General features: G+C 40.7%; 1 protein-coding gene across 1 annotated transcript in view; it reads right to left on the bottom strand.

Moving 5' to 3' along the window:
* Nucleotides 1–26,144, bottom strand: part of SMYD3 (SET and MYND domain containing 3) — a 630,991-nt gene that overhangs the window by 8,417 nt on the left and 596,430 nt on the right. Inside the window, exon 7 of the mRNA XM_060192108.1 lies at nt 9,189–9,297. Coding sequence (XP_060048091.1) covers nt 9,189–9,297 — 109 coding nt within the window. The remainder of the gene's footprint in view (nt 1–9,188; nt 9,298–26,144) is intronic.

Consider the following 26,144-nt stretch of genomic DNA (forward strand, 5'->3'; position numbering starts at 1 on the left):
AGGGTCCAGGTGCAGTCCAGGGGCCCTCAGAAGGAGTGCTGAGTTCAGGTTAGTGTCTTCCAGTAGTAGTAACAAAAAATATGTAGTTGCAGTATAACTGCTCTCTCTCTCCTCTCTCTCTCTCTCAACTATTGATCTTTGTGTGGTCATTTTATGTAGTGCTGTGGACTGAACTTAAGGTCTTAAATGTGCAAGAAAAGTACCACTGACTTCCTGCCACTATCTTCAATCAATTAATCAATCAATCCCGAGACATCCTGAAGAAGTCATGTCTCCTTCCTGAGCCTCCATTTGCTCAATAGTAAATCATGTTAGTTGGTGCCCGCATGTTTAGTATTGCTATGTCTTCTTGGTAAGACTGTCCTTTTGCCATCAAATAGTGTCTCCAGTAACATGTTCTTTGCTCTGAAATCTTTTATTTAGGACTATTACCACTCTAGCTTTCTTTTGATTAGCCCTATTTACCTGATGTATCTTTTCTTTATTTAATTTTACTGCCACCAGGGTTACTGCTGGGGCTTAGTGCCTGCATGAAGAATCCGCCAACCTAACAGTTTTTTGTTTTTTTTTTTCCAGAGCAATGCTCAGTTCTGGTTTATGGTGGTGCAGGGGATTGAGCCTGGAACTTTGGAGCCTCGGGCATTAGAGTCTGTTTGCATAACCATTATGTGTAAGCTCAACAGGGTATGCACAACCTGCTCAGCCACCCCTCCCCTCCAACATGATATAGTCTCTATCCTTTTACCACCAACCATCTTAATGTTGTTATAATTAAGGTAAATTTCTTATTGGAAGCAATTAGTGGTGTGTGTGTGCGTGTGCTCCTTCACATTGGGACTCTGCTATACTTGCAGGACTCCACAGCTCCCAGTAGACCCATTTGCAAAATTTTTTGAGATAGATTGAGAGGATCAGAGACAGGTAAGGAGAGAGACAAAGGGTAGGAGAGACACCACAGCACCTGTCATGCATGGTGTTCCCATATGGTAGCAGCAATTCGAAATTGTACTTTAAAAATTTCTCCAAACTAAAATGAAATTTGGACTATCATGAAGGAGTAAATAGCATGAAAAGCAGAAATATGGGTAAGATATACTTTCATTTGCCTTGTGATTTTGTTATACTATGTTTGATAGTTAACACATAAAGTTAACACATGATAACTTCTGTAGAGATCATTTAAGGCCTAGAACAACATCTAAAATCCGTGCACAGGGATGCACTCAAATCACTACAGAAGGAGTCAGGCATGAAGCACAAGGACCGGCGCAGGGATCCCGGTTCGAGCCCCTGGCTCTCCACCTGCAGGGGAGTCACTTCATAGGCGGTGAAGCAGTTCTGCAGGTGTCTGTCTTTCTCTCCCCCTCTCTGTATCCCCTCCTCTCTCCATTTCTCTCTGTCCTATCCAACTATGATGGCATCAATAACGACAATAATAATAACTACAACAACAATAAAAAAAACCTACAGAATGAAATTCATAAAAAAACAAAGTTTAAGTAAACTACTACAGGAAATACAGGGGAAAGGAAATAGAAGCCACAACAACAACAACAAAAAAACCCAGAAATGAGTATAAAACAAAAAGTAAAATGATGAACTTAACCACCTATAACACTGGCAACTACCTTATGTAATTGGTCTTTGTAAGCTTATGTAAATTGTGTAGCTGTTTAACTAAATAACAGTTATTACTATGATTTATTTACTTTTTTTTAATCATCCGATTCTGGGCTGGGAGATAGCTTACCCAGTCAACACCACTTCCTCCAGCCCTTTCCTGCTTTCCTTCCCCAGAGCCCTTTGCTTTGGTGCAATATACCAAGTCAGACAAGTTTTACTTTGTGCATCCTCTTTCTGTTCTTTTTTTATTTTATTTATTTATTTTTAATTTCTTTATTGGGGAATTAATGTTTTACATTCAACAGTAAATACAATAGTTTGTATATGCATAACATTCCCCAGTCTCCCTATAACAATACAACCCCCCACTAGGTCCTCTGAATCCTTCTTGGACCTGTATTCTCCCCCCCCACCCACCCCAGAGTCTTTTCTCTTTCTGTTCTTGTTTCTTGGATTTTGCCTATAAGTGAGAGCATCCCATATTCATCCTTCCCTTTTTGAAACTACTACCCAAATACAGAGACTCCTTAGAAAATGGTAGATCTTTTAATCATACAAAAATTTAATAACCAAAATGTAGAAAGAGCTCACCAAACTCAGAAAAAAATAATTGAAAAATAAAAATGACCATATCCAAAAGTGGGGAGATGATATGGACAAAATATTCTCCAGCATTAGTCCTTTTGCTCATAGGTTCTATAGGACTGAAGCTATTTTTTTTTTTCAGATTGAGCTGCTGTTTCTCTTTCTCCTTCTCTTCTTCCTCCTACTCCTCCTTCTTTTGAGCAGATTCTTTAAAAAAATTTTAGTGACTTAATATTGATTTATGAAATTATAAGGGGTTGGGTGGTGGTACACCTGGTTGAGCACACACATTACAGTGCACAAGGAGCCAGATTCAAGTCCCCAGTCCCCACCTGCAGGGGGAAAGCTTTGTGAGTGGTAAAGCAGTGCTGCAGGTGTCTTTCTCCCTCTCTATAACCACCTTCTCTCTCAATTTCTGACTGTGTCTATCCAATAAATAAATTAAGATAAAAAAAGAGAAATTATGAGACAACAGGGGTATTATTTTTCACCAGAGTTCTGTGTCTCCATTTCCTTCCTCAGAAACTGCATTAGTTCTACCAAGATCACAGGTATGGGTTGACTATCATTTCTATAACTATTTGTTTTTCATTTATTTGCCCATTTTTCCTTATGGTCCTGCCTTCTTTTCCTTTCTTAGTCACACTGTACCTGTTACAACTTCCAAATGTCTTTCTTTTTTTCCCTTTTCTCTCTCAGGGTGCTAATGGAATTGGGTGGGATTCAGAGCCCTCTGGTCACCTTCCCCTAACATTTCTCCCTCTCTAGGGGTATGGACCAAAATTCTTTTGGGAGTGCAAATGGTGAGAGTTGTGGAATTGCTTCTTTATTGGATATGGACATTGGCAGGTTGATCCATCCCCCCAACCTGTTTCTATCTTTCCCTAGTGGGGTAGCGCTCCAGAGAAATGAGGTTCTGTGACACATTTGGAGTCGAGGATGGAATCATAGTAACATCTGCAACTTGGTGGCTTAGTGAGTTTCTGAAGAAATCCTGGTTGTATTTTGTTGAGTTTTCAGGTGTTTTTTCTAGTTCCACAGGAAAGCCGTCTGCAATGGCTCCTACTCCACAACCACACCCTGACTGAGAAACTTCTATTGTCCTATCCTCAAGTTTACTAATCAACTCCCCTCTCCACTTTGCTTTAATTTGTTGTTGTTGTTTTATTTGTTTATTTTGGGTAGAAACAGAGAACCTGAGAGGAAAAAGGGAGAGAGAGAGGGAGCTTCACTGCTCATGAAACTTTGCCCCTGCAGGTGGGGACTAGGGAACTTGAACTGGGGTCCTTTTGCATAGTGCCGTGTGTGGTTGATGGGATACACTGCCACCCAGTCCACCCAGTCTTTCCTCTTAATTTTGCTGGTAAGCTCAAGTCGACTAATTTGATAGTCTTATTTCTAAGTTTCTATCTGCTACTTCTGTGTATCGTCTATATTTTTGCTAAGACTTTCTATTTTTTTTCCATTTGTTTTGAGTGTTTGTAATTACTGAAGTACTTTATGATGACTACTTTAAGTCCCTGTCAGATAATAATACTATCTCTTTTCTTAGAGTGGACATATGTCGATTGTGTTTTTGTCATTAAGATTGAGATCTTCCTAGAAATTGTCATAACTAGTGATTTTTCAGTGAAACTGAATTTTGAGAATTCTATTAAGATTCAAGATCTACTAAAGGAATAATTCTATTAAAATTTTAAATGGTCTTTATTTATTGTATAGAGATGGAGAAATTGAGAGGAGAGAGGAAGATAAAAGGGAGAGAGACAGAGAGACATCTGCAGCCCTGCTTCACCACTTGTGAAGCTTTCCCCCTGCAGGTGGGGACAGAGAGCTCAAATCTGGGTCCCTGCACTCAACCAGGTGTGCCATCACCCAGCCCCGAGATTCAAGATTCTTAATTTTACTTAAACTTCTTGCTTTAGCTCCTCACTTGACTCTGTATTACTACTGGACTTAGGCTTTCTGGTAGATGAATTTCTGCTTTACTTTAATATGACTTTATCCTTATGCTCCCATTCTCTTACTTACTTATGGTTCAGAAACATACTCTTTAAGCTAATATTCTCTCTGTAAGAGTCAGTAGGGCATATTCATAACTAACAGAGCTGGTAATCTCCAAACAACTCTTTTTGAAGGCAGACATTATGATAGCTACAAGCCCTTTTGCTTCTGTCCCACCTTCCTCCCATGTGATAAATTAGAGAGGAATGTTTTAAATCTAGAGGCTGTAGTTAATTCGGGAGTTCATGAAGAACCTTCAGAAGGCCTCCAAGCCCTCTTCCTCATCAAATATATCAATTGGTGTGTACATATTTATTTTCCTTTGTTTTTAAATGCATTTTAAAAATATTTTCTGTGAATTCTTTAATCTTTATGTATTATTGGATAGAGATTGAGAGGGGAGAGGGAGATAGAGATAGAGAGATAAAGAGAGAGATAGAGAGACACCTACTGCCCTGCTTCACCACTCCTCCAGGGGCTTGAACCTGGGTCCTTGTGCATTGTAATGTATGCGCTTAACCAGGTGTGCCACTGCCTGGCCCAATATTTATTTTCCTTTGATGAAAATCAGTGCCTTTCATTATATTCCTAAATGAAAATATTACCAAGGAGATTAAGAATCACAGAGAAAAAAAAATCACAAAGCAATAAAAGGACATATTCTAAATCAGCCCCAGGGGGTGCTCTACATCAGAATACAGACGGAAGTCAGCAGAACAGTGTGGCTGGGGCTCTGCCAGATGTGCTGCAGCAGCTATTAACAGTGGGGGGGGAGCGACAATGTCCAGGACGGGGGTCATGCTCCCTATTCAGACCCAGGAGAAGCTTAAAAAGATCTTCAAGATGGAACATGTCTCAACAAAATGAAATGAGAACTAAAAAGCTTTCCAGTGTGATGTAAGCAATTTACATTAGATAAAAATGGGTATTGACCCTGTATGAGATCCAGGTTCAAGCTCAACCCCCACTGCATTCAAGGAAGCTTGGGTCTCTATCTCAAAAAAGAAAAAAAAAAAAAAAAGAGAATTGCCTTTTGTTGTTGTTTGCTTTATTTTATCTTATTTTATTTTGCTTCCAACCTGACTTAAGCTTAATATAAAGCACTACAAACAAAACAGCTAGTATGGCCCAGGGCAAGGGAGCTGGCAGTGTGTGGAGTTCACAGAAAAGGAATAGGCTCTCTGATAGCTCTGATGAGGCTGGCTGCTCTTGAGGTCCAAGAAGTAAAATTAGTGGCTAACACAATTCTTCCAGGAAATAAATGGAAAGAAATGAAAGCAGCTTAGAGGCAGGGAAAAAGCAGGAGGGAAGCACTGTAAAGGGACCCCAGGACTATCCTGTGGCAGCAATCACAAGAATTTCAGCTGAGCCTGGTAGAGATGGAAGCCTAAACCAAATCAGAGCTGGGCTAAATGGATTCCTTTCCTGGAGGGGGCAGGGGCCTAATTGAATCTGTAACACATTTCTGTTTCTGAAGCCTTTCTGACTTCGGTTCCAAACTCAGTCTTTGATACCCTTATTTCAAGCTATTTTATTCCATTATTTTCAGAGTTTTGAAGACAGGAAAGAATATTTGGGGAAACCAGTGACAAAAACAAAACAAACAAACAACAACAACAACAACAACAAAACCATCAATTTCAAAAGACAAAGACTGTATCTTTCCTTTCTCCAGAACATCTGAGTCCCAAGAAGGCTCCAGAAGACAGGCTTTCTGTGAAATGAAATTGATCTACTTCTAGATACATGTGTCAAATGAGCTGGTGAAGAGACGGATGTGTTCACGCTGTCCCTCTGTTAGCAGAGATTGGATCTATTAGTCACATGAAGTGAAGGCCTTTTAAGTCTTCTGTTCAGTAAAAACACCCGCCCATTCACATGCATAACTGCTAGAACATGATGTGTGTCTAAGGCATGTGTTTCTATGTTAGGTGACACCAGGAGACCCAGCACGTACTTACTTAATCAGGGTCCCTTGAGAAACTCTTACCTTGGAGGAACAAAACACATCCACTTAAGCGGCTGGGGAACAGTAACACAGTGGTCTCAACAGGGGAACAACCACATAACCCCAACTACAAATACAAGTACTAACGGAGAATAAGTTTCTATAACGATAATAACCCCTGACAGTCACACAATATTTGAAACTCAGCAAAATTTTTCTCACACACTAGCTCATCTACTTCTTGAAATGGCTCTATGGAAAGATTATATCTGGAGGGGTTGGGTGACTCTCTTCATGTCAGAAAACCAGTGAATGGTGGAACTGGAATGTAAGCCCACCAGAACACGGGTATTCCCTGTACTGCTACACAACATTGCCAGGGGTGTACACTTGCATTCTGGCAGGTAATCAACAAGTTAATCAGCAAAAGTTTGGGACTGAGGCCATGACTTAGCCATTGGTATCATCATATCTGCTACTCCAAACTCTCATTCGGCAACAATCACAGTGCATGTTTGAACTTATTATTATTATTAACAAGGATGCATGGAAGACAGAACAGAACAGGGAGTGATGATATTACAGGTATTAAGAGTGAATTAAGGCCTAGTAGTGGCCCAGTCCATGCTGCTCCGTCAGTCCATATGTAGGTATCTGTATGGGTTTGGTCTACATGCAATGGCAATAAGAAAACCTCACATGAAGTCTCCCCTGATTTCCCACTTTGTCCTCTGAGTTACATCAGGAGCTTAGTAGGTCTGAAGGCATGCATTTCTGCTCTCTTGAGTCTTACTAGGACACCTCATCTGTGTAAGTGGACCAGAAAAAGAACAAAGTCTTGATTTCCAGAGTTCAGATTTAATGACTTGTTCACACATCTGTCACCTTCACTAAGCTGTGACAACAGTACTGGCTCTTATTCTGAATAACAGAAGCATTTACTCAAGACATATTGAATTAAATGAAGCAAACTAGACCTGGCTCTTCCTTTGTGTGACTTGATAAAAGTTCTTATTTGCCTCCAAGCTTCAGCTCCTTCAGTTTTCATATGAGAATGAAAAAGTCTGGGCCTAGTCTTTTGGCTGTTATTTCTCATGAGGGCCAGATAATATCACATATATATGATCAGCATTAATACATTTGGATCCCATGCAAACATAAAGGATCAATTTGATGACTGACAAAACACTTACTATTAGGTGACCTTGGGTTGAATACATCATCTGCTTGGGAAATAGCTTCTGCCTTTTCTTTCTTTCTTTTTTTAATTATTATTATCTTTATTGGATAGAAACAGCCAGAAATCGAGAAGGAAGTGGGTGACTGAGAGGAAGAGTGACAGAGAGATACCTGCAACACTGCTTCACCACTTGCAAAGCTTTCCTTCTGCAGATGGGGACTGGGGGCTAGAACCTGGGTCCTTGCACATTGTAACATGTGTGCTCAACTAGGTGCACCACCACCCAGCCCCCTTTCTTTTTTTTATAAAGTTTTTTCCTCTTTCTTTCTTTCTTTTTTTATTTATTTTATTTATTTTGTATTTATTCATGAGAAAGATAGGATGAGAGAGAGAAAGAAGCAGACATCACTCTGGCATATGTGCACCTGGGGATTGAACTGAGGACCACATGTGTGAGAGTCCAGTGCTTTATCCACTGTGCCGCCTCCCAAACCACCCTTTCTTTCTTCCTTCCTTCCTTCCTTCCATCCTTTCTTTCTTTATTTCTTTCCCTTTCTTTCCTTCTTTCTTTCTTCCTTTCTTTCTTTCTCTCTCTTTTTTCCTTCTTCCAGGGTTATCACTGGGGCTTGGTGCCAGAATTACAAATCAGTGCTCCAATGGCCATCTTTTTCAAATTTTTGGATATGGTAGAGAGAAATTGAGAGAGGAGGGGAAGATAGAGAAAGATAGACACCTGCAGACCTGCTTCACTGCTTGTGAAGTGACCCCCCCCCATAGCTGGGGAGCCTGGGGCTTGAACAGGGATCCTTGCACGGGTCCTTGTGCTTAGTACTACGTGCGCTTAGTTGGGTGCATCACCACCCAGCCCCATGAACTGTTCACTGTGGGGGCAGCATGGTTGAAATGGTGTTCTGAAGACTGTCTACTACTTTATGATAGGAAACTGTTACATTTTCATGACTTCTGACATTGATTTTATTTATTCATTTGCCAGCAGGGTTATCAAGGGGGCTCCATGCTTGTCACTAAGAATCCACGGCTCACAGTGGCCATATTTTCCGTTTTTTTAATCTCTCTTTTATTTTATTCGATAGGACAGAGATAAACTGAGAGGGGAAAGGAAATAGAGCAGGAGAAAGAGACACAACTCCAGACCTGCTTCACCACATGTAAAATGTCCCCCCTGCAGGTGGGGAGGGAGAGGCTCTCAAACCTGGGTTCTTGCACATGGTATTATGTGTGTTTTCTGCAGTGTGTTACTACCTCCCCCCACCATGACTGGTTTTATATTAGAAGTTTATTATTTTTACTTTGGATTCTTGCACATGGTATTATGTGTGTTTTCTGCAGTGTGTTACTACCTCCCCCCACCATGACTGATTTTATATTAGAAGTTTATTATTTTTACTTTGGATAGAAACAGTAGTCAAGAAGGAATGGGGAGACAAGAGAGAAAGAAACAGAGAGAGAGAGAGAGAGAGAGAGGGAGAAGGGGAGGGAGAGAGAGGCCTGAAGACTTGCTTCAATGCTCAAGGAACTTACCATCTTCAGGTGGGGATCGGGGGCTTGAATCTGGGTCCTTCTGCTTTGTAACATGTGTGTTCTACCAGATGTACCACCCCTCAGCCCTGTCATTGGCAGTTTAAAATCAACCACGGAGGCCCTAGGGATGGGCACATTTCAGAAACCAAATTTTCATTTCAGAGCCAATCGGTATCTATGAATAAAGTGTGCAGTGTGTGTATGCATGTACAAGAATGCCAAATTGATAAAATCACAAGGACATAGTCCAGTAACAACCAGGGGAAGGTATTCTGGGCAGAACTCATGAACTCTTGACACACTCACCAGTCTGAGATTCTTCATGGCTTGAGGAAACATGCCTTGATGTAACTGTAGTTTGCCCACTTTCATTAACTGCACACCTCTGACTGGATGGTTTCCTGGGTAAAAAATCCTGGAAGAAATCAAATGGCGACCGGTGCATCAGTAGCTCTCATCTCTGCTGTCAGCAGTTCATCAGGGACTGTGAGAGTGAGAGCAATTATCGGGTGTAGTATTAATGAGCTACCCAGAAGACATTAGCTTTGCAATCCTGGAGAACACAACTGAGAACAACTGAGGGGATTTGGTCTCCTGCTCCCCAGAATACCTTTTGCACTAGGAAAAACAATGACAGAACTGGATGCCTCCGTAATATAAAAGCTGGAGAAGAGAACCCAGTCTGAATGTCTGCATTTCTATTGGGAAGGCAGGGTGGGATGGCCTCCTCCAGCATCTTCAATGAAACTCCAGGAGGTGGGGCAGCCTGGGAAGTAAAAATGGCCTCTCAATATATATCTGTTAAGTCAATGAGTGAAGCTGGTAGAAGCTCCCATGTCACACAGACGACACTCTCTTTAACAGTAAAGTCATTTGAATGTCATTTCTACAGTTTATCACAGTTTGATTTCCTTTCAGGCCCTGGTGCATTTATTTTAGCCTCTCCTCAGCTTATAGAGATTATTATTACTGTTATTGTTATCATTTGCAAAGCAGAAGGTGCATGTATGTGTGACTTCCTGGCTCCAGGCTGCGTTTTCTCACACACACACACACAGATACACACACACACACACAGACACACACACACACACACAGAGACTATGATCAGAGATTCTCCTATTGCTATGTCACTACCACCCCTGCCGCATGATGCAGAGGCTTGAACTTGAGTTGTGGGCACAGTAAAGCACAACCCAGAGAGTTGTCTTTGCAGGCCTGATCATAGAGGTCCTTATTCAGGGACACCGCCTCCATTTTTTCATCATAAAGGAAGGTACTCAGCACATATTTGACCTCTTTCACACAAAGCAGAATGGGTTGTTGCTATGAGCCAAAGAATTAAAATTAAGGTCTAAATTTCTATTTTAATTCATATGGACAAGAATTTTTTATAATGTGTAGTTTTTTATTATAAATATGTATAGTTTGCTCTTTTTAGACTCACTCTCCCCAACCCTTTATTCTTGGTCTACCTGCTATATGTATAAGATCATTCCTAAAGTTGGAAGAAGTAGTATCCTGTGTGTATGCTTATGTAAGCTTCACCACTGGGCCCAGTAATCCCACCAGAAAAACATTAGTGCAACAGTTACAAAACATCACAGGATGGATGGGGTGGTAGCTAGCCCAGTAGTGCTCACATGTTACTCTGCACAAGGACCTAGAGTCAAGTCCCCAGAACCTACCTGCAGGGAGAGCATCAGGAGAGATGGAGCAACACTATAGGTGTTTTCTTTCTCTTTAAATTTTTTTATTGCTGGGGCCGGGTGGTGGCGCACCTGATTGAGGGCACATGTTACAATGTGCAAGGACCCAGGTTCAAGTCCCCTGTCCCCACCTGCAGGGGGAAAGCTTCACAAGTGGTGAAGCAGTGCTGTAGGTGTCTGTCTCTCTTTCTCTCTATCCCACCCTCCCCTCTCATTTTCTGGCTGTTTCTATCCGATAAATAAATAAAGATTAATAAAAAATTATTGTTAACTTTATTTATTGGATAGAGAAGTAAGAAATCAGGAGGGAAGGGGGAGATAAAAGAGATGAAAGACAGAGAGACACCGGCAGCACTGCTTCACCACTTGTAAAGCTTCCCCCCTGAGGTGGGAACCTGGGGCTTGAAACTGGGTCCTTGCGCATTGCAACATGTGTGCCACCACCCAGCCCCAATGTCTCTCTTTCTCTCTGTCTCTCTATCTCTCTCTCCTTTCTCCCTCTTCCTCTCTATCTTTCACTGTCTCTCACCTTCTATTAGAAAATGGCCGGGAGTTGGGTGGTAGTACAGCGGGTTATGCATATGTGGCACAAAGTGCAAGGACCAGCATAAGGATCCCAGTTCGAGCCCCTGGCTCTCCACCTGCAGGGTAGTCACTTCACAGGCAGTGAAGAGGTCTGCAAGTGTCTATCTTTCTCTCCCACTCTCTGTCTTCCCCTCCTCTCTCCATTTCTCTCTGTCCTATCCAACAATGACAACAATAGTAACTACAACAACAAGGGCAACAAAAGGGAATAAATAAATAAATAAATAAATAAATAAATAAATAAATAAATAGATGTAAAAAAATGAAAAATGGCCAGTGGGAATGGTGGAGTCCTGCAGGCATTGGACCCCAGAAGTAATCCTGGTGACCAGAAACAAACAAAATCTACAGGATTATTATTTAGTGTCCAAATAAGGACTGCATGATATTGCTTGAGCTGAATACAATAGAGGAGCTACAAAGAGACAGAGTGACTGATGACTGGTTCAACCAGGAAAAGCTTCCTGGAGGAGGCAAACAGAACTTAAACTGTCTCCCAGAGGGTTAGGAAGCCTTGCTTGGGTGAAGATTAAAAAACTAAACACACAAAGAAATGGAAAGACATTCCATGTTCATGGGTTGGAAGAATTAACATAATCAAAATGAATATACTACCCAGAGCAATATACAAATTTAATGCTATCCCCATCAAGATACCAAACACATTTTTTAGGAGAATAGAACAAATGCTACAAATGTCTATCTGGAAGCAGAAAAGACCTAGAACTGCCAAAACAATCTTGAGGAGAAAGGACAGAACAGGAGGCATCACACTCCAAGATCTCAAATTGTATTTCAGGGCCACTGTAATTAAAACTGCTTGGTACTGGAACATGAATAGACACACTGACCTGTGGAATAGAATTGAGAGCCCAGAAGTAAGCCCCCATACCTATGGACATCTAATCATTGACAAAGGTGCCCAGGCTATTAAATGGGGAAAGCAGAGTCTCTTCAACAAATGGTATTGGAAAAAAAATGGGTTGAAACATGCAGAAGAATGAAACTGAACCACTATATTTCACCAAATACAAAAATAAATTCCAAGTGGATCAAGGACTTGAATGTTAGACCAGGAACTATCAAATACTTAGAGGACAATATTGGCAGAACTTTTTTCCAGATAAATTTTAAAGACATCTTCAATGAAATGAATCCAATTACAAAGAAGACTAAGGCAAGCATAAACCTATGGGACTACATCAAATTAAAAAGCTTCTGCACAGCACAAGAAACCACTACCCAAACCAAGAGACCCCTCACATAATGGGAGAAGATCTTTACATGCTATACATCAGACAAGAGGCTAATAACCAAAATATATAAAGAGCTTGCCAAACGCAACAACAAGAAAACAAATAAACCCATCCAAAAATGGGGGGAGAACATGGACAGAATATTCACCACAGAAGAGATCCAAAAAGGCCGAGAAACACTTGAAAAAACGCTATATGTCTTTGATTGTCAGAGAAATGCAAATAAAGACAACAATGAGATACCACTTCACTCCTGTGAGAATGTCATACATCAGAAAAGGTAATAGCAGCAAATGCTGGAGAGGGTGTGGGGTCAAAGGAACCTTCCTCCTCTACTAGTGGGAATGTAAATTGGTCCAACCTCTGTGGAGAACAGTCTGGAGAACTCTCAGAGGGCTAGAAATGGACCTACTCTATGATCCTGCAATTCCTCTCCTGGGGATATATCCTAAGGAACTCAACACACCCATCCAAAAAGATCTGTGTACACATATGTTCTTAGCAGCACACTTTGTAATAGCCCAAACCTGGACAACCCAGGTGTCCAACAACAGATGAGTGGCTGAACAAGCTGTGGTCTATATACACAATGGAATATTACTCAGCTATAAAAAATGGTGACTTCACCGTTTTTAGCCGATCTTGGATGGACCTTGAGAAATTCATGTTAAGTGAAATAAGTCAGAAACAGAAGGATGAACACGGGATGATCTCACTCTCAGGCAGAAGTTGAAAAATAAGATCAGAAGAGAAAACACAAGTAGAACCTGAACTGGAATTGGCACCAAAGTAAAAGACTCTGGGATGGGTGGGTGGGGAGAATACAGGTCCAAAATAGGATGACAGAGGACCTAGTGGGGGTTGTATTGTTATATGGAAAACTGGGAAATGTTATGCATGTACAAACTATTGTATTTACTGTTGAATGTAAAGCATTAATTCCCCAATAAAGAAATTAAAAAATAACTAAACAAACAAGCACAAAAGTTAGTATAAACTAGGATACCTCCCAAGTCTGCTTCTCCAGAGACAATAGAAAGTTGCCTTCGATAACAACAACATAGTGCTAAGACTTCCTATGATGCCCTGCTGTAACTCATGAAGCCATGAGTCCCACGCTAGGCTGTGGTTGCTGACAGAGGTGAGGCCAATTCACCAGGAGAGATGTGTATGTTCCTGGGCAAGAGTCTGCACATCACCTCCTCCTGTTACCTCAACTCTTTGCCCCATGAAATGTGATATAACAACTTTTTTTTTTCATTCATTCATTCTCTTAAAAAATAATAAAGTAGAATGCAGTACCTGAGAAGGAGGTATTTTAATCAATAGAAGCTTGACCATGCTTTTTTAAAAGAACTAAAAAAGAGAGGGGGGGGGGGAAACAAAAGAGACACCTGGGTCCTGGATTTTTCTTCATCTCTTATGTATGTCAAGAGATCAATGCCCTCACCTTTCCCTCCATCATTATCTACTTGTGTGGAAGAGATTATAAGATCCCCAGACAAAAGGCTTAAGCACAGGACACCATTATCAGGAGGTAATTGCCCTGGACATTTTCTTTGAATAGCACACCTGGATTTAGGATTTTATTTTATTGCTATGAATGTGACATAATTAAATTTAAAGGCCGAAAAGTAATTTTATCCTAACAGCCATTCCACTAAGTGGGTGTCTGTCATGTCAGTGAGGAGGAGGAAAGAAAATATTGCTTTCTACTATGGCAGAGGAAATGGTACAAAATTATGCCATGCTGGGCACTAGCTCTGTTTGTCTGTAGATGTTAATAAAACAAAAATGAAATGAAAATAGGGGTGGGCTTTCCTATGAGGGAAGAAGGTGGAAGCCTGGGAGAGGACTCACATGTAAATATTTTCAGAGTAGTCTTAGGGCTCTGGCAGGGGTGCTGACTCCATGTCTGGGCTGTATCTGGAAGCTTCCCCACTGACATATGGAATAGGAGCCATGATTAGGTGCTGGAACAGCATCCCAAGGAAAAGCAGTGAAGCTTATTTCTGCCAGGAGAAGCTCTCCACTGAGGGCACAGGCTTTTATCAACTTGCTGCTGTGACAGTGGTAAGGAGAGCAGAGGCATTGCAAGTGGTCTTCAATCACAAGACTGTCAAAAATACAAGTCCAGGGAAGAAATGAGTTGCCCGAAGACTGTAGGTGGGGCAAGGGATGTCTTCCGTCCTAGTGTTGTGGGGAGGTAGGGAGGTCCAGGGTATGTCCTTGTCCTGGGTGAGCATCCAGTCTGGTCACAGAAGTGAGGAGAGTGGAATCAGGACACAGAGAAGAGCATGCCAGGTGCCAGATGGCAGCACAGGCGGCAGGGGATCTGGAAACAGTGAAACATCTAGAAAAACAAGGGGAGGCTTCGTTGAGGGGTGGGACTTGAGTTGTGGCAGACTGGGAAAGGAGTAGCCTCCTGGCACAAGGACAGGAGCCTTGAAGATGCTCTGGGGATGGTGTCAGAAGCTCAGGGGCAGTCAACACACTGCTCTGGCCAGCACAGAGGCAGCCTGAGAAAGGACCTGCTTCCAAGGCTGGGCTGTGCAGAGGCCTCAATGCAGAGCCAGAAACTGCAACTTCATCCACAGGCACCTGGGTGTTACTGAAAGGGCTAAGATCACTTTGTCAGGATATGGAATACTACTCAGCTGTTAATAATGATGAAGTCATTCTCTTCACCTCATCTTAGATGTGTTGGTATGCTTCTAATTCTGCTTCTAAAAACCCCTTCTGTTTCATTTGGTTTAATCCCCCCTGCTTAACACTGTATTCTATTTACATAACTAAGCACCACCCTCCCTCCAGGGCATTGGTGGTTCAGTGGTAGAATTCTCGCCTGCTCCGCCCCCTCTCCTTGTCACACCCTGATTTTCACCAGTCACTTTTCTCTCCACCCTCTCTACGTCACATCCTGTTCACACCCTACCTGGAAAGTATATATAAGGATAGCATTGTTCGTTTTAGTTTTAGTTTAGTTTTAGTTTAGCTCAGCTTAGATTGTGCTGCGTTCTGCATGAATAAAGAGATACTGCGTACAGCTCAACCGTGAGTCCCGGGTCGTCTGTCTCCACTTGCGAAGCTAGTCTGGCAGGATGGAGCTTGAAGGACTCATATTAAGTGAGATAAACCAAAAAAGAATGAATATGGGATGATCTCACTTGATGGGAGCACATAAAAAGCAAGAACAGAGAGCGCAGCCTAGAATGTTCTAGTTGTGACCATGGAATGTAAGTTCAGATTGACAAGGACTCAAGAGATTACACAGGCTCCTGTGCTAACTATGAATAGACATGGGCCCAACGTCACATCCATGGGTCTACAGTTAATGGTGTTTATATACTTTCCCCATATTTGGGAGCTACTCTCTGCCCTGATCCAGCCTTCTAGTCCTATTCTCAACTCTGACACCATCTTCCCAAACAATAATCTTAGCCTACTTGCATGTTAGCTATTGGGCTCAGGCAAAAATTAGTAAAGTCATGGGCCCCTTGGAATATACCTAAAATAGACTTCCTAGCTTCTTTCAACATGAAGACCCCAAATTTCATCTGCTATACTCTTACCTTTAGGTCCCTGATTATTAAACAGTTGGTTCTGCTTTATACCTTAATGCTTTTCAGCCATCAAGCTGAAGATGCTACCATGACTTCCCGAGGCAGATGACCTCACCAGTGTGTCCTAGAACCCCACCTCCCCGGAGCCCTACCCCACTAGGGAGAGATAGGGACAGTCTGGGGGTATGGATCCACCTGCCAATGTCGATGTCCAGCGGAGAAGCTATTACAGAAGTCAGACCTTCCACCTTCTGCACCCCATAAAGATCTTTGGTCCATACTCCCAGAGAGATAAAGAAACTTCTAATGGGGGGAGGAAGAGGATGTGGAACTCTGGTGGTGGGAAATATATGGTACCCCCTCTTATACCACAATCTTGTCTATCATTATTAAATCACTAATAATAATAATAATAATAATAATAAACAGAAAAATACCACAAGAATAGGAAGGGGAAACACAAAGTAAAATTTGGACTTAGTTTGTGGCTTTCACTAAAGGAAAGGACTCTGGGGGAAAGAAGGCAAGGAGGGGAGGCTTTGGGACCCTGATGTACGACGGTGTAAAAGGGGTCAGAGTGTCTTGTGGACACTTATTTTGGTGAGATGAGAAGTTTTACCCATGTGTAACAACAGTATTATAAACCATTAATCCCATAGTAAAGTGACTTAAAAAACTGAAAACAAAGGGAAGAGGGATGTTTCTATTTACAGCAAGGAGTTTGGTCTGAAACCAACTAATTCACCACTACTGGAAGGAGAAAAATCCAGATCCCATCTCAAACATGACATCATTTGTCCTTGCATAATTCAGTTTGTATCTCTGAAAACCAAAGTGGAAATGTTCTTACATATCTCCTGTGCCATGTTATGGTCAGACCTTCTAGATGGTCTCAAAAATGTTCTTTTGCAACTGCTTTGCTTGAATTAAGATACAAAAGTTCTAGACTTTACAATATACTTTACAATAGGTGAATCTCTTAAATCCCTATTAATCTACAGTGTTTTTCCTGCTATCTTTTCCATATATGTGGCACATAAGGAAGGATCAAACTGGGAATCTGAGACATGAAAGTCCAGTGTTCTATCTGCCGAGCAATTTCCCCAGCACCCTATTGTCTCTCTCTTCCCATGCCATTGACCTATTAAACACCCTGAATCAAGGTCCAGGGCATTTCCCATATCTCAGATTTAGTGGTTTCTTGTACTTACTCTTCTGTTACTTCTTTTTCCTTGGAAATAGAATTTAGCTTTATAGGGTTGCTTAAATTCAGTTTCTTCTCCTGTGGGGAGGCAGCAAGAATGAGTTACAGGTTGTGTGAAAGGACACCTCTTGCCTCATAGTAGGCAACACAGGATGTCTGTCTGTCATGCTACTTGAGTGATGTTCAGATTGATCAGTGGACTCACATGGTAAGAATCTAATCCATTCATTGCAAAATTCTCTATTATTTGATCTACTGGTTTTATCTAGTGATATGGGGTCAATTATTTCTCCAGGAGCTGCAAAATGATTCTCGAATTCTATTACCCTTTCACATTTATCAGTCAAAAATATTGGGGGGGCATGTCACCACTGAGATTTCACCTCTGTGGAATAAACTTTCCACTCTCTTCACTTCACAATGATCCTGGGTTCATACTCCCAGAGGGAATAGGAAAGCTTGCAATGGAGGGGATGGGATACAGAACTCTGGTGGTGAGAATTGTGTGGAATTGTATTTCTGTTATCCAATGGACTTGTCAATCACAATTTAATAATAATAAAAAAAACAGGAGCAAGAATTTGGTGTGCTTGGGTCTGAGCGAATGTAACTACTGCTGGTTTCCTCTGGTTGTTTAAACACACCCCCTCCTATGTGTTTATTCACTACAGAAACACCAAAGGCCATTTCCCCGCTTGAGGCCTGGGATCCTGCAACACATTATTGCTAGCACTGTACCTGCAAAAAGAAAATTTATAACGCCCAGACAAGCAGAGAGTCTTGCGGAGTGATTTTTGTCAGTACGTAGCCTGCTTGCATTTCTCACATGATCTTTTTATTTCTCTACCTTGTAGTTAGCTCTGACCTGCAGACCTCCAGACTCCTCTGAATCATCTCCTAGTCTGTCTCTAGTATCCTTTTTCCAGTGTCTTTTGTCTCTAATTCTGACAGTGTCCCTTTCAGTAGGGGTGGAAAGGGGTGGACAAGGTGAAAGATAAAACACATGCTACAAAATCTCATTAATTGTTAGATCTGGATTATGGATACATGAGGGATATATGAGTATACGAATATGGATTTAAGAAGGATATATCATGCTCTTTTTTGTGTTCAAAATGTTTCATAATCAAAAAAGCAGGATATGAGGCTTAACTTTTTCACCTTCAGAAATGATGGACTGCCTCAAGTTTTAGATGATTTGATCATTTTACTGAACTCTCTGCCTTAGACAGAGCTGAAATAACACACACACACACACACACACACACACACACACACACACACACACACACACACACTGAGGAGCACACACAGCTCCCTGCACCAGACGTCAGACACTGACTTGGGAACTACAATGACAGCAGATGTAGCTGCAGTTCATATTCACATTAGGAGACTTCCCCCCTTTGCTCTTAAATCAAGTGGAAACTCAGTGTCATACACTGTAACCAGGACAAGGAAGCGGATTCAGTCATCTGGTGGCCCTCAAGTTCTGTTTATGTTAAGGCAACTGCTGAATGGACATAATTTATGCCTTTGTGGTAAGGGCAGCTTGATTTATCATAGGATAGATAGTTCTTGTTGGGTTTTAAAAGAAAACATCCTAACATCAGGAAACAAAAGCAAAAGAAGAATGGACACAGAATCCTGTCTAAGAAATGACTTCAGAACAAGGAGAATTTTTGTTTGCTTTTGTTCTTTCACCATGACCTTAATTAATCTACACAGTCAGTCTGGAGAGGTGCAAGGAATCCTCATTTCCCTGTCACCTTTACTGCTTTGCTCTGTTAGTGAGAAAATATCAAAGTCACAGATTCTTACTCGTTTTCTGAAATGGAGACCCTGGTTCTAGTCTCAATGCAACCCTCGGCTCCCGCTTTATCTATGGCACCTGTTATTAAGTGATTGGCCTCATATCACTGAGAAAGATGGTCTGAACCCACTTTACTTCCTGTCACTCAAGTGTGAGAACATAAAATTCACATTGACTTAATAATTCCACTACAGGCTACAATAAGATTTACAACATTACAGTGAGATTTTTTTCCCCCTGAAGTCTATTTTCTGAAGATTGCTTTGGTGATTCTAGGTATTTTCTGGTTCTAGATAAAGATCTGTATTATTTGGTGGGACCTTGATGGGAATTACATTAAATTTGTATATGGCACAAAAGTAGACACTGATCAGTGGAATAGAATTGAGAGCCCAGAAATAAGCCCTCATACCGACAGACATCTAATTTTTAGCAAGGGGACCACACATATTTCATGTAGAGCCTCTTGAACAGTGGTGTTGGGAAAATTGGGTTAAAATGTGCAGAAGAATGAAACTTAACCATTACATTTCACCATACACAAAAGTAAATTCCAAATGCACCAAGGACTTGGATGTTTGACCAGAAACTATCAAATACTTAGAGGGGAAAATATTGGCAGAACTCCTTTCAATATAAGTTTTATAGGAATCTTCAATGACATGGGTCCAATTGTAAGGAAAACTAAAACAAAAATAAACCACTGGGGCTACATCAAATTGAAAAGCAAAAGAAATTACCACCCAAACAAAGAGAGTTCTTACAGAATGGGAGAAGATTTTTATGTGTCATACAACAGACAAAAGGCTAATAATAAAACTATATAAAGAGCTCACCAAACTCAGCAACCACAACAAAAATGCTCCCATCTGAAAGTTAAGAAAGGATATGAACAGAAACAACCCAAAAGGCCAACAGAAATAATGCTCCGAGTCAAGTCAATTTTATTAGAGAAACTCAAATAAGGACAACAATGAGATACCACTTCATTACAATGTTAATGTCACTTACTAGAAAGTGACAACAAGTGCTGGAGGTTGCTGGAGTAAAGGAACCCTCTTGCTCTGCTGGTGGGAACATAAATTGATCCAATGTCTGTGGAGAGCAGTCTGGAGAACTCTCAGAAGGCTAGAAAAGATCTACCCTATGACTTGGCAATTCCTCTCCTGGGGCTATCAAGGAATCAAAACACCCATCCAAAAAAAAATCTGTGTAGACATATATTCATAGTAGCACAGATTGCAATAGCCCAAACCTGGAAGCAACCTAGGTGTCCAACAACAGATGAGTGTTTAAGAAGTGAGAATCTACCCATCTATTAAAAATGATGACTTCACCTACTTCCCCTCATCTGGGATGAAGCCTGAAGGAATCATGTTAAGTGAGATAACCCAGAAAAAGGAGGATGAATATGAGATGATCTCACACATGAATAGCAGTTGAGAAATAAGAACAAAAAAGGGGAAACACAAAAGAGAAGTTGTACTGGGTTTGGTATATTGCACAAAAGTAAAGGGGGTGGAGTTGAGATATAGCAAGTCCTGGTACATGATGGTGAGGGAGGACATAGTCTGGGGATGAGAGTGCTTTTCTGAGAAAACTGAGAAATTTTACAAAAATACCAACAACTATATCTACCATTAATCCTCCCCAATAAAAACTAATTTTTAAAATTCTAACTGGAGAAAAAAGACACAAAGTATATATTAAAAGAGACACCTCTGAAGTTCCAGATATGTACCCTAACTTCCACACATCTGAATGAAGAGATGGTCACAACATTCTGAGACATTTCCTGAGAAACTTGCGAGTAGAAATTTTATAGGACCTTGCTCATGAAAGACATGTAGTTCACTGTGGAACCATCTCTCTGATCTCAAAAGCTGCATCTTTGGGACAAGCAAAGAAAGTGATTTCTTGAGAGGAACCTACTCTTTTTTTTTTTTTAAGGAACCTACTCTAGGTGTAAATATTGCAAACATTATTGAAATTGCAGCAAAGGAGTTAGACTATTACATGAATTTTGTTGGTAAAGTAGCAACAGGGTTTACAAAGATTAAGTCCAGTTTCAAAAGGCATTGCATTATTGGGGGGTGGAAACACGTAGAAAGCATTGCTTAGTCCAGAGAAATCTGTTATGAAAGGAAGACTCAATGATACTACAGACTTCATAGTTGGCTTACTTTAAGAAATGTCCACAGTCACTCAGTCTTCAGCAACTGCCACCCTAATGAGTCAGGAGCCATCAACACAGAAGATGACTCTCCACTAGCAAAGAGATTTGCTGAAGACTTGGATAAGGGTTCATATATACATACATATATGTATATATATAATTTTTATGACTACAAATTAACAGGAGTGTACATAAACACCATTCCTACCATCAAAAGACTATGTTCCATTCCCCCACTGCCTGCCCTGGGAAGCCGAACATCCACCCTCACTTTCACCCCAGGGTTTTTACTTTGGTGCCCTACTCCAGATTCAGTCAAATCATGCTTTTAGTTTCCCTTTCTGTTCTTCTTTCTCAACTTCTATTAATGAGTGGGATCATCCCATACTTGTCTTTATCTTTCTGACTTAGCTCACTTAACATAATTTCTTCTAGCTCCATCCAAGATGGGTCAGAGGAGGTGGGTTCATTATTCTTAATAGCTGCATAGTATTCCATTGTGTATATAAGGGTTCACATTTTTTTTAGCATGCAGATACAGGGAAATAAGAAACTGTGCCCATGTGCTCTTCCAGCAGAGAACACTTTGAGTGACACATGTCTTTATTGCTTCATTCACTTCATCTAATTTTGACCTTAGAAAAGACAAAACTGGGGGCTGGGTGGTGGCGCACCTGGTTGAGGACACATATTACAGTGCACAAGCCCCCAGTCTCTGCCTGCAGGGGGAAAGCTTTACAAGAGGTGAAGCAGGTTTGCAGGTGTCTCTCTGTCTCTTTCCTCTCTACCTCCCCTCCTCCTCTCAATTTCTGGCTGTATCTATGCAAAAAAATAAATAAAGACAATAAAATTTTTTTAATATTAAAAAAAAGAAAAGACAAAATTGAAAAACAATTTAAAAAATAATTTGTATCCATGTGTGAACAACTGTCCTGAAAACCACATTTTCCCAATAAAATTATCTGTGAAAAAAAAAAGTGCTCAAGAAAAGACATTACCAAAAGAATAAGAAGACAAACCACAGGCTGGGATAAAATATTTGTAAAAGGCACATTTGATAAAGGATTGCTATCTAAAATATATAAGGAATTCTTAGAATTAAACTATAAGAAAAGAAAAACAGATCCCAAAAAATAGCTCAAAGAAGAGCTACCTCATCTAAGAAAATAATACAAGTGCAAATAAACATATGAAAACATGTGCCACATTACCTGATAGCAAGGAAATGCGAATTTGAAACACAAAGAGATACCATTATATACCTTTAAGAATGGCCCAAAACCTAGATCTCGAACAAATCCCTCTTTCCACTGGTCATCTCTATCAGGAACAACAAAATAGACCCATTTGTGGGCCCCCATAGGACCTTGCCCTCAACTTGGATCAACAATGGTAGAGAATGTTCCATCCTCTGAAGGGAGGCTGGACAACATACTCTATTTTACACCTGAGGAAGATGGGTCTTGATATTGGGGCAGCTTGGAACGTTCCTACTCATGACTAAAAATTGTGAGCTCAAATATACAAGGATGCAGAGGTCACATAGGCTCCTAAGCTGAATATGGGCCCCAGATCACATCAAATCAATGGGGTTTACAGTCAACAATATTTCTACCCCTTTCCCATATTTTGGAGCTACTCTCTTCTCTGATCCAGTTTTCTGATCCTTTCTCCAGCCATGGCACCATCTCTCTGGACAATAACATGGATCCACCTGTATATCAGATTTCAGGCTCAGAGAAAAAAATAAATAGTATAGCCACAGGCCCTTTGGAAGATAACTAAAATATGCCTACTAGCTATCTACAAAACAGAGACACCCGCCCCCTTCATCTGCACTACTCCAGCCTTTAGGTTCATGATTAGTCAACAACTTGTTTGGCTTTATATGTTAACTCTCTCTTCAGCCACCACATTCCAGATGCTAGCACGATGCCAACCAGACTTCCCAGGATAGACAATCCCACCAATGTGTCCTGGAGCCCCAATTCCCCAGAACCCCATCCCACTAGGGAAAGAGAGAGACAGGCTAGGAGTATGGATCGACCTGTCAACACCCATGTTCAGCAGGGAAGCAATTACAGAAGCCAGACCTTCAACCTTTTGCATCCCACAATGACCTTGGGTCCATACTTCCAGAAGGTTAAAGAATAGGAAAGCTATCAAGGTAGGGAATGGGATATAGAGTTCTGATGGTGGGAATTGTGTGGAGTTTTACCCCTCTTAACCTATGGTTTTGTCAATGTTTCCTTTTAATAAATAAATTAAAAAAATAAAAGAATGGCCCAAAAATGAGAACACTGAACTTTTCAAATTTTGGTGAGGATGGGAAAAAGAGGAATTCTCTTTCATTGTTAGTGGGAGTACAAAATATTGATTTGGAAGATAGTTTGGCAGTTTCTTACAAAATGAACTAAACTAAACCATAAGGCCCAGGAATCATACTCCTTTATATGTAGTCAAAGGAGTTGAAAACATCTATTCACAGAGAAAACCACATATAATTTTTTTATAACAACTTCATTCATTGAATTGTTAAAACCTGGAAGCAACCGGGAAACCTATCAGTAAGTGAACTGATGAAAAGAAGCTATGATATAGTCACACAAAGAAATATTGTATACCACCAGAAGAATTTACTTACTAAAGCCATAGAAAGACATGGAGCAACCTTAAATGAATATTACCAAGGAAAATAAATTGGTATGAAGAAGCTGTATTAGAAATGCTTGAGATACTTCTAGGAGGTATGGCAATGGAGTAGCAGTGGACAGCACAGACTCTACCCCAAAACAACCAGAAGCACTATAGTCTCATGCCACCATGCCATGTTATGCTACCACTGCCTTTTTGCTGCAGATTGTCTTCAGAGATACCAAGTCTGAGGTGTCAACAACCTTCAACTCATTTAATCTGGTGATATCTTTCCTAACACATGGGACTACCTAGTTCCTTACAGCTGGTGTGTTTTCTAACAAAGTTACAGACCCTAGGTATAGGCTAGGGCCTAGAGACTGGGTACATGTATATACACGCTCCTAAGATAGGGGTAGTTATATACCTCAAAGTAAAAATGCTTAGTAGTCTTCTGTAATTACTTAGATCTAATAAGCCTAGCAATCTAGTAGAATGGCCTGAAGAAGGCACCATAAATTCTCTAGTCAAATATGTACTACTTAGGCCTACACACCCACCTCTTTTACTCCCTACTTAAATTCCCTCAATCATTAACTAATTATACACAAGAAAGTAAGATATCCTCTTCCATCATTTAATCTCTTCTGACAGGTCATCAGTATTATCCTCACCCCTTAACAATCTTTAGAAGACATACTGCGTACAACTGGCTCACTTAATGACAGCCTTTTCAGCCAACAGCAGGCCACCTTATCACCTGGGGTCCAAATAGGGAATCCTTGGCTTGCCCCACAGATACTATGGGCCTAGACCTCTAACAGGTCCCTTTCTCTACCATCACTGGCCACTTCTGTCAGGAATGTCATCTTGACCTTTTTTGTGGGCCTCTCAGGGAGCTTGCCCTCACTATAAACTAACAATGGTAGGTCTGCCCCACTCTCTGAAAGGAGGCTGGGTCAGCTGACTCTCTCAAATAAAGGAGAGTGGTTCTGAAATGAATGCAGCCTAGAATGTTCCCAGCTATGACCCTGGACTATGAAAGTAACTCAGTGATTATACAGGCTCCTGTGATAATGAATAGATAGGGTCCCTGGGTCAAACTGATATGGTAAACAGTTAATTGTATTTATATATTTTCTTCAAGTTTGGGAGTCACTCTAATCTGACTCTAGAGTTCTGTTCTCAACTCTGACATCACCTCCCAGACAATATTTGTAGTCCACCTCTGTGTTAGCTATCAATAGAATTCCTAGCGTCTTTTCACCCTAAGGTCTCATGTGCTCTATCTGTACTTTTAGGTTCCTGTTTACCACCTAGTAGTCTTCTAGTAATCTTAGCTTCTATCCATAATCATGAAAACCTGCAAGGACCCACTTCCTGCTTCCAATCATACCTTTCAGGAGTTTTCCCTTCTCCAGCTCACTCTGGCCCTCTTTCTTCCCTTTCCACACCATATCTCGTCAAAGACCAAACTATCTCTACGTACCCCACTTTTTCACCTTTTTCAACATTAGATCTTGCCTAGGTGTTAGAAAGAAAGCACTCTTGACCACTAAAATGTCAGTCAATCACTAATCCTTTACTCTCTTCAAATTGTTAGTATTTTTTATTATTTTTGAATTTTTCAAGAGAGAAAGCCTGTAGTTTTTACCAGTTCCTAAAAGTAATCTCATGATCCAGAATGGTTAAGAGTTCAGATAGCACATCTATTCCAGGAAAGGAGCTCAAATTTAGACAACTATAGTACAGAACTACAACTACAGTACCAATAACATCTGAAAGGTGTTATTAGAAGCAGGAAGAGAGTCCTTGCAGGTTTTCTTGATTATGGAAAGAAACTAAGGTTACTAGAAACCTTCTCCTGGTATGGCTGACAGCAGTGGTTGAGTGGTTAAGTCACTGGATGTGGCTATGATCAAATCCCTTGAGTCGGAAGTCTCTGCTCTCGGGTGAGTTGCAAGGTGAAGAAGCTTTTTAATTTGATGTCCCAATACCATTTCCCAGTAAAAGGAGCAGGTATTCTTGAAAAAATAAATGATTCTAGGAGTAGATCAGGAAATATGTAAGACGAAACTAGGCTATCTTAAAATGCCAGAAAGCAAAAAAAAAAAATTCTCAAAATAAAACAGAACAATCTGTATCAGTGAAGTTCTGCCAATAGAGCAAAACATCAACTGAAAGAATTCCAAATGGCTGAAGCAGAGTCAAGTAGAACAACAAAAATAAAGTAGTATCCAATTAATAATATTCACTGTCATTGATTTCTGACTGTCTCAATTCAATAAATAAATACAGATTAAAAAAACAGATTAATAGATA

Source organism: Erinaceus europaeus, chromosome 6, assembly GCF_950295315.1.
Source record: "Erinaceus europaeus chromosome 6, mEriEur2.1, whole genome shotgun sequence".
Lineage (NCBI taxonomy): Eukaryota > Metazoa > Chordata > Mammalia > Eulipotyphla > Erinaceidae > Erinaceus > Erinaceus europaeus.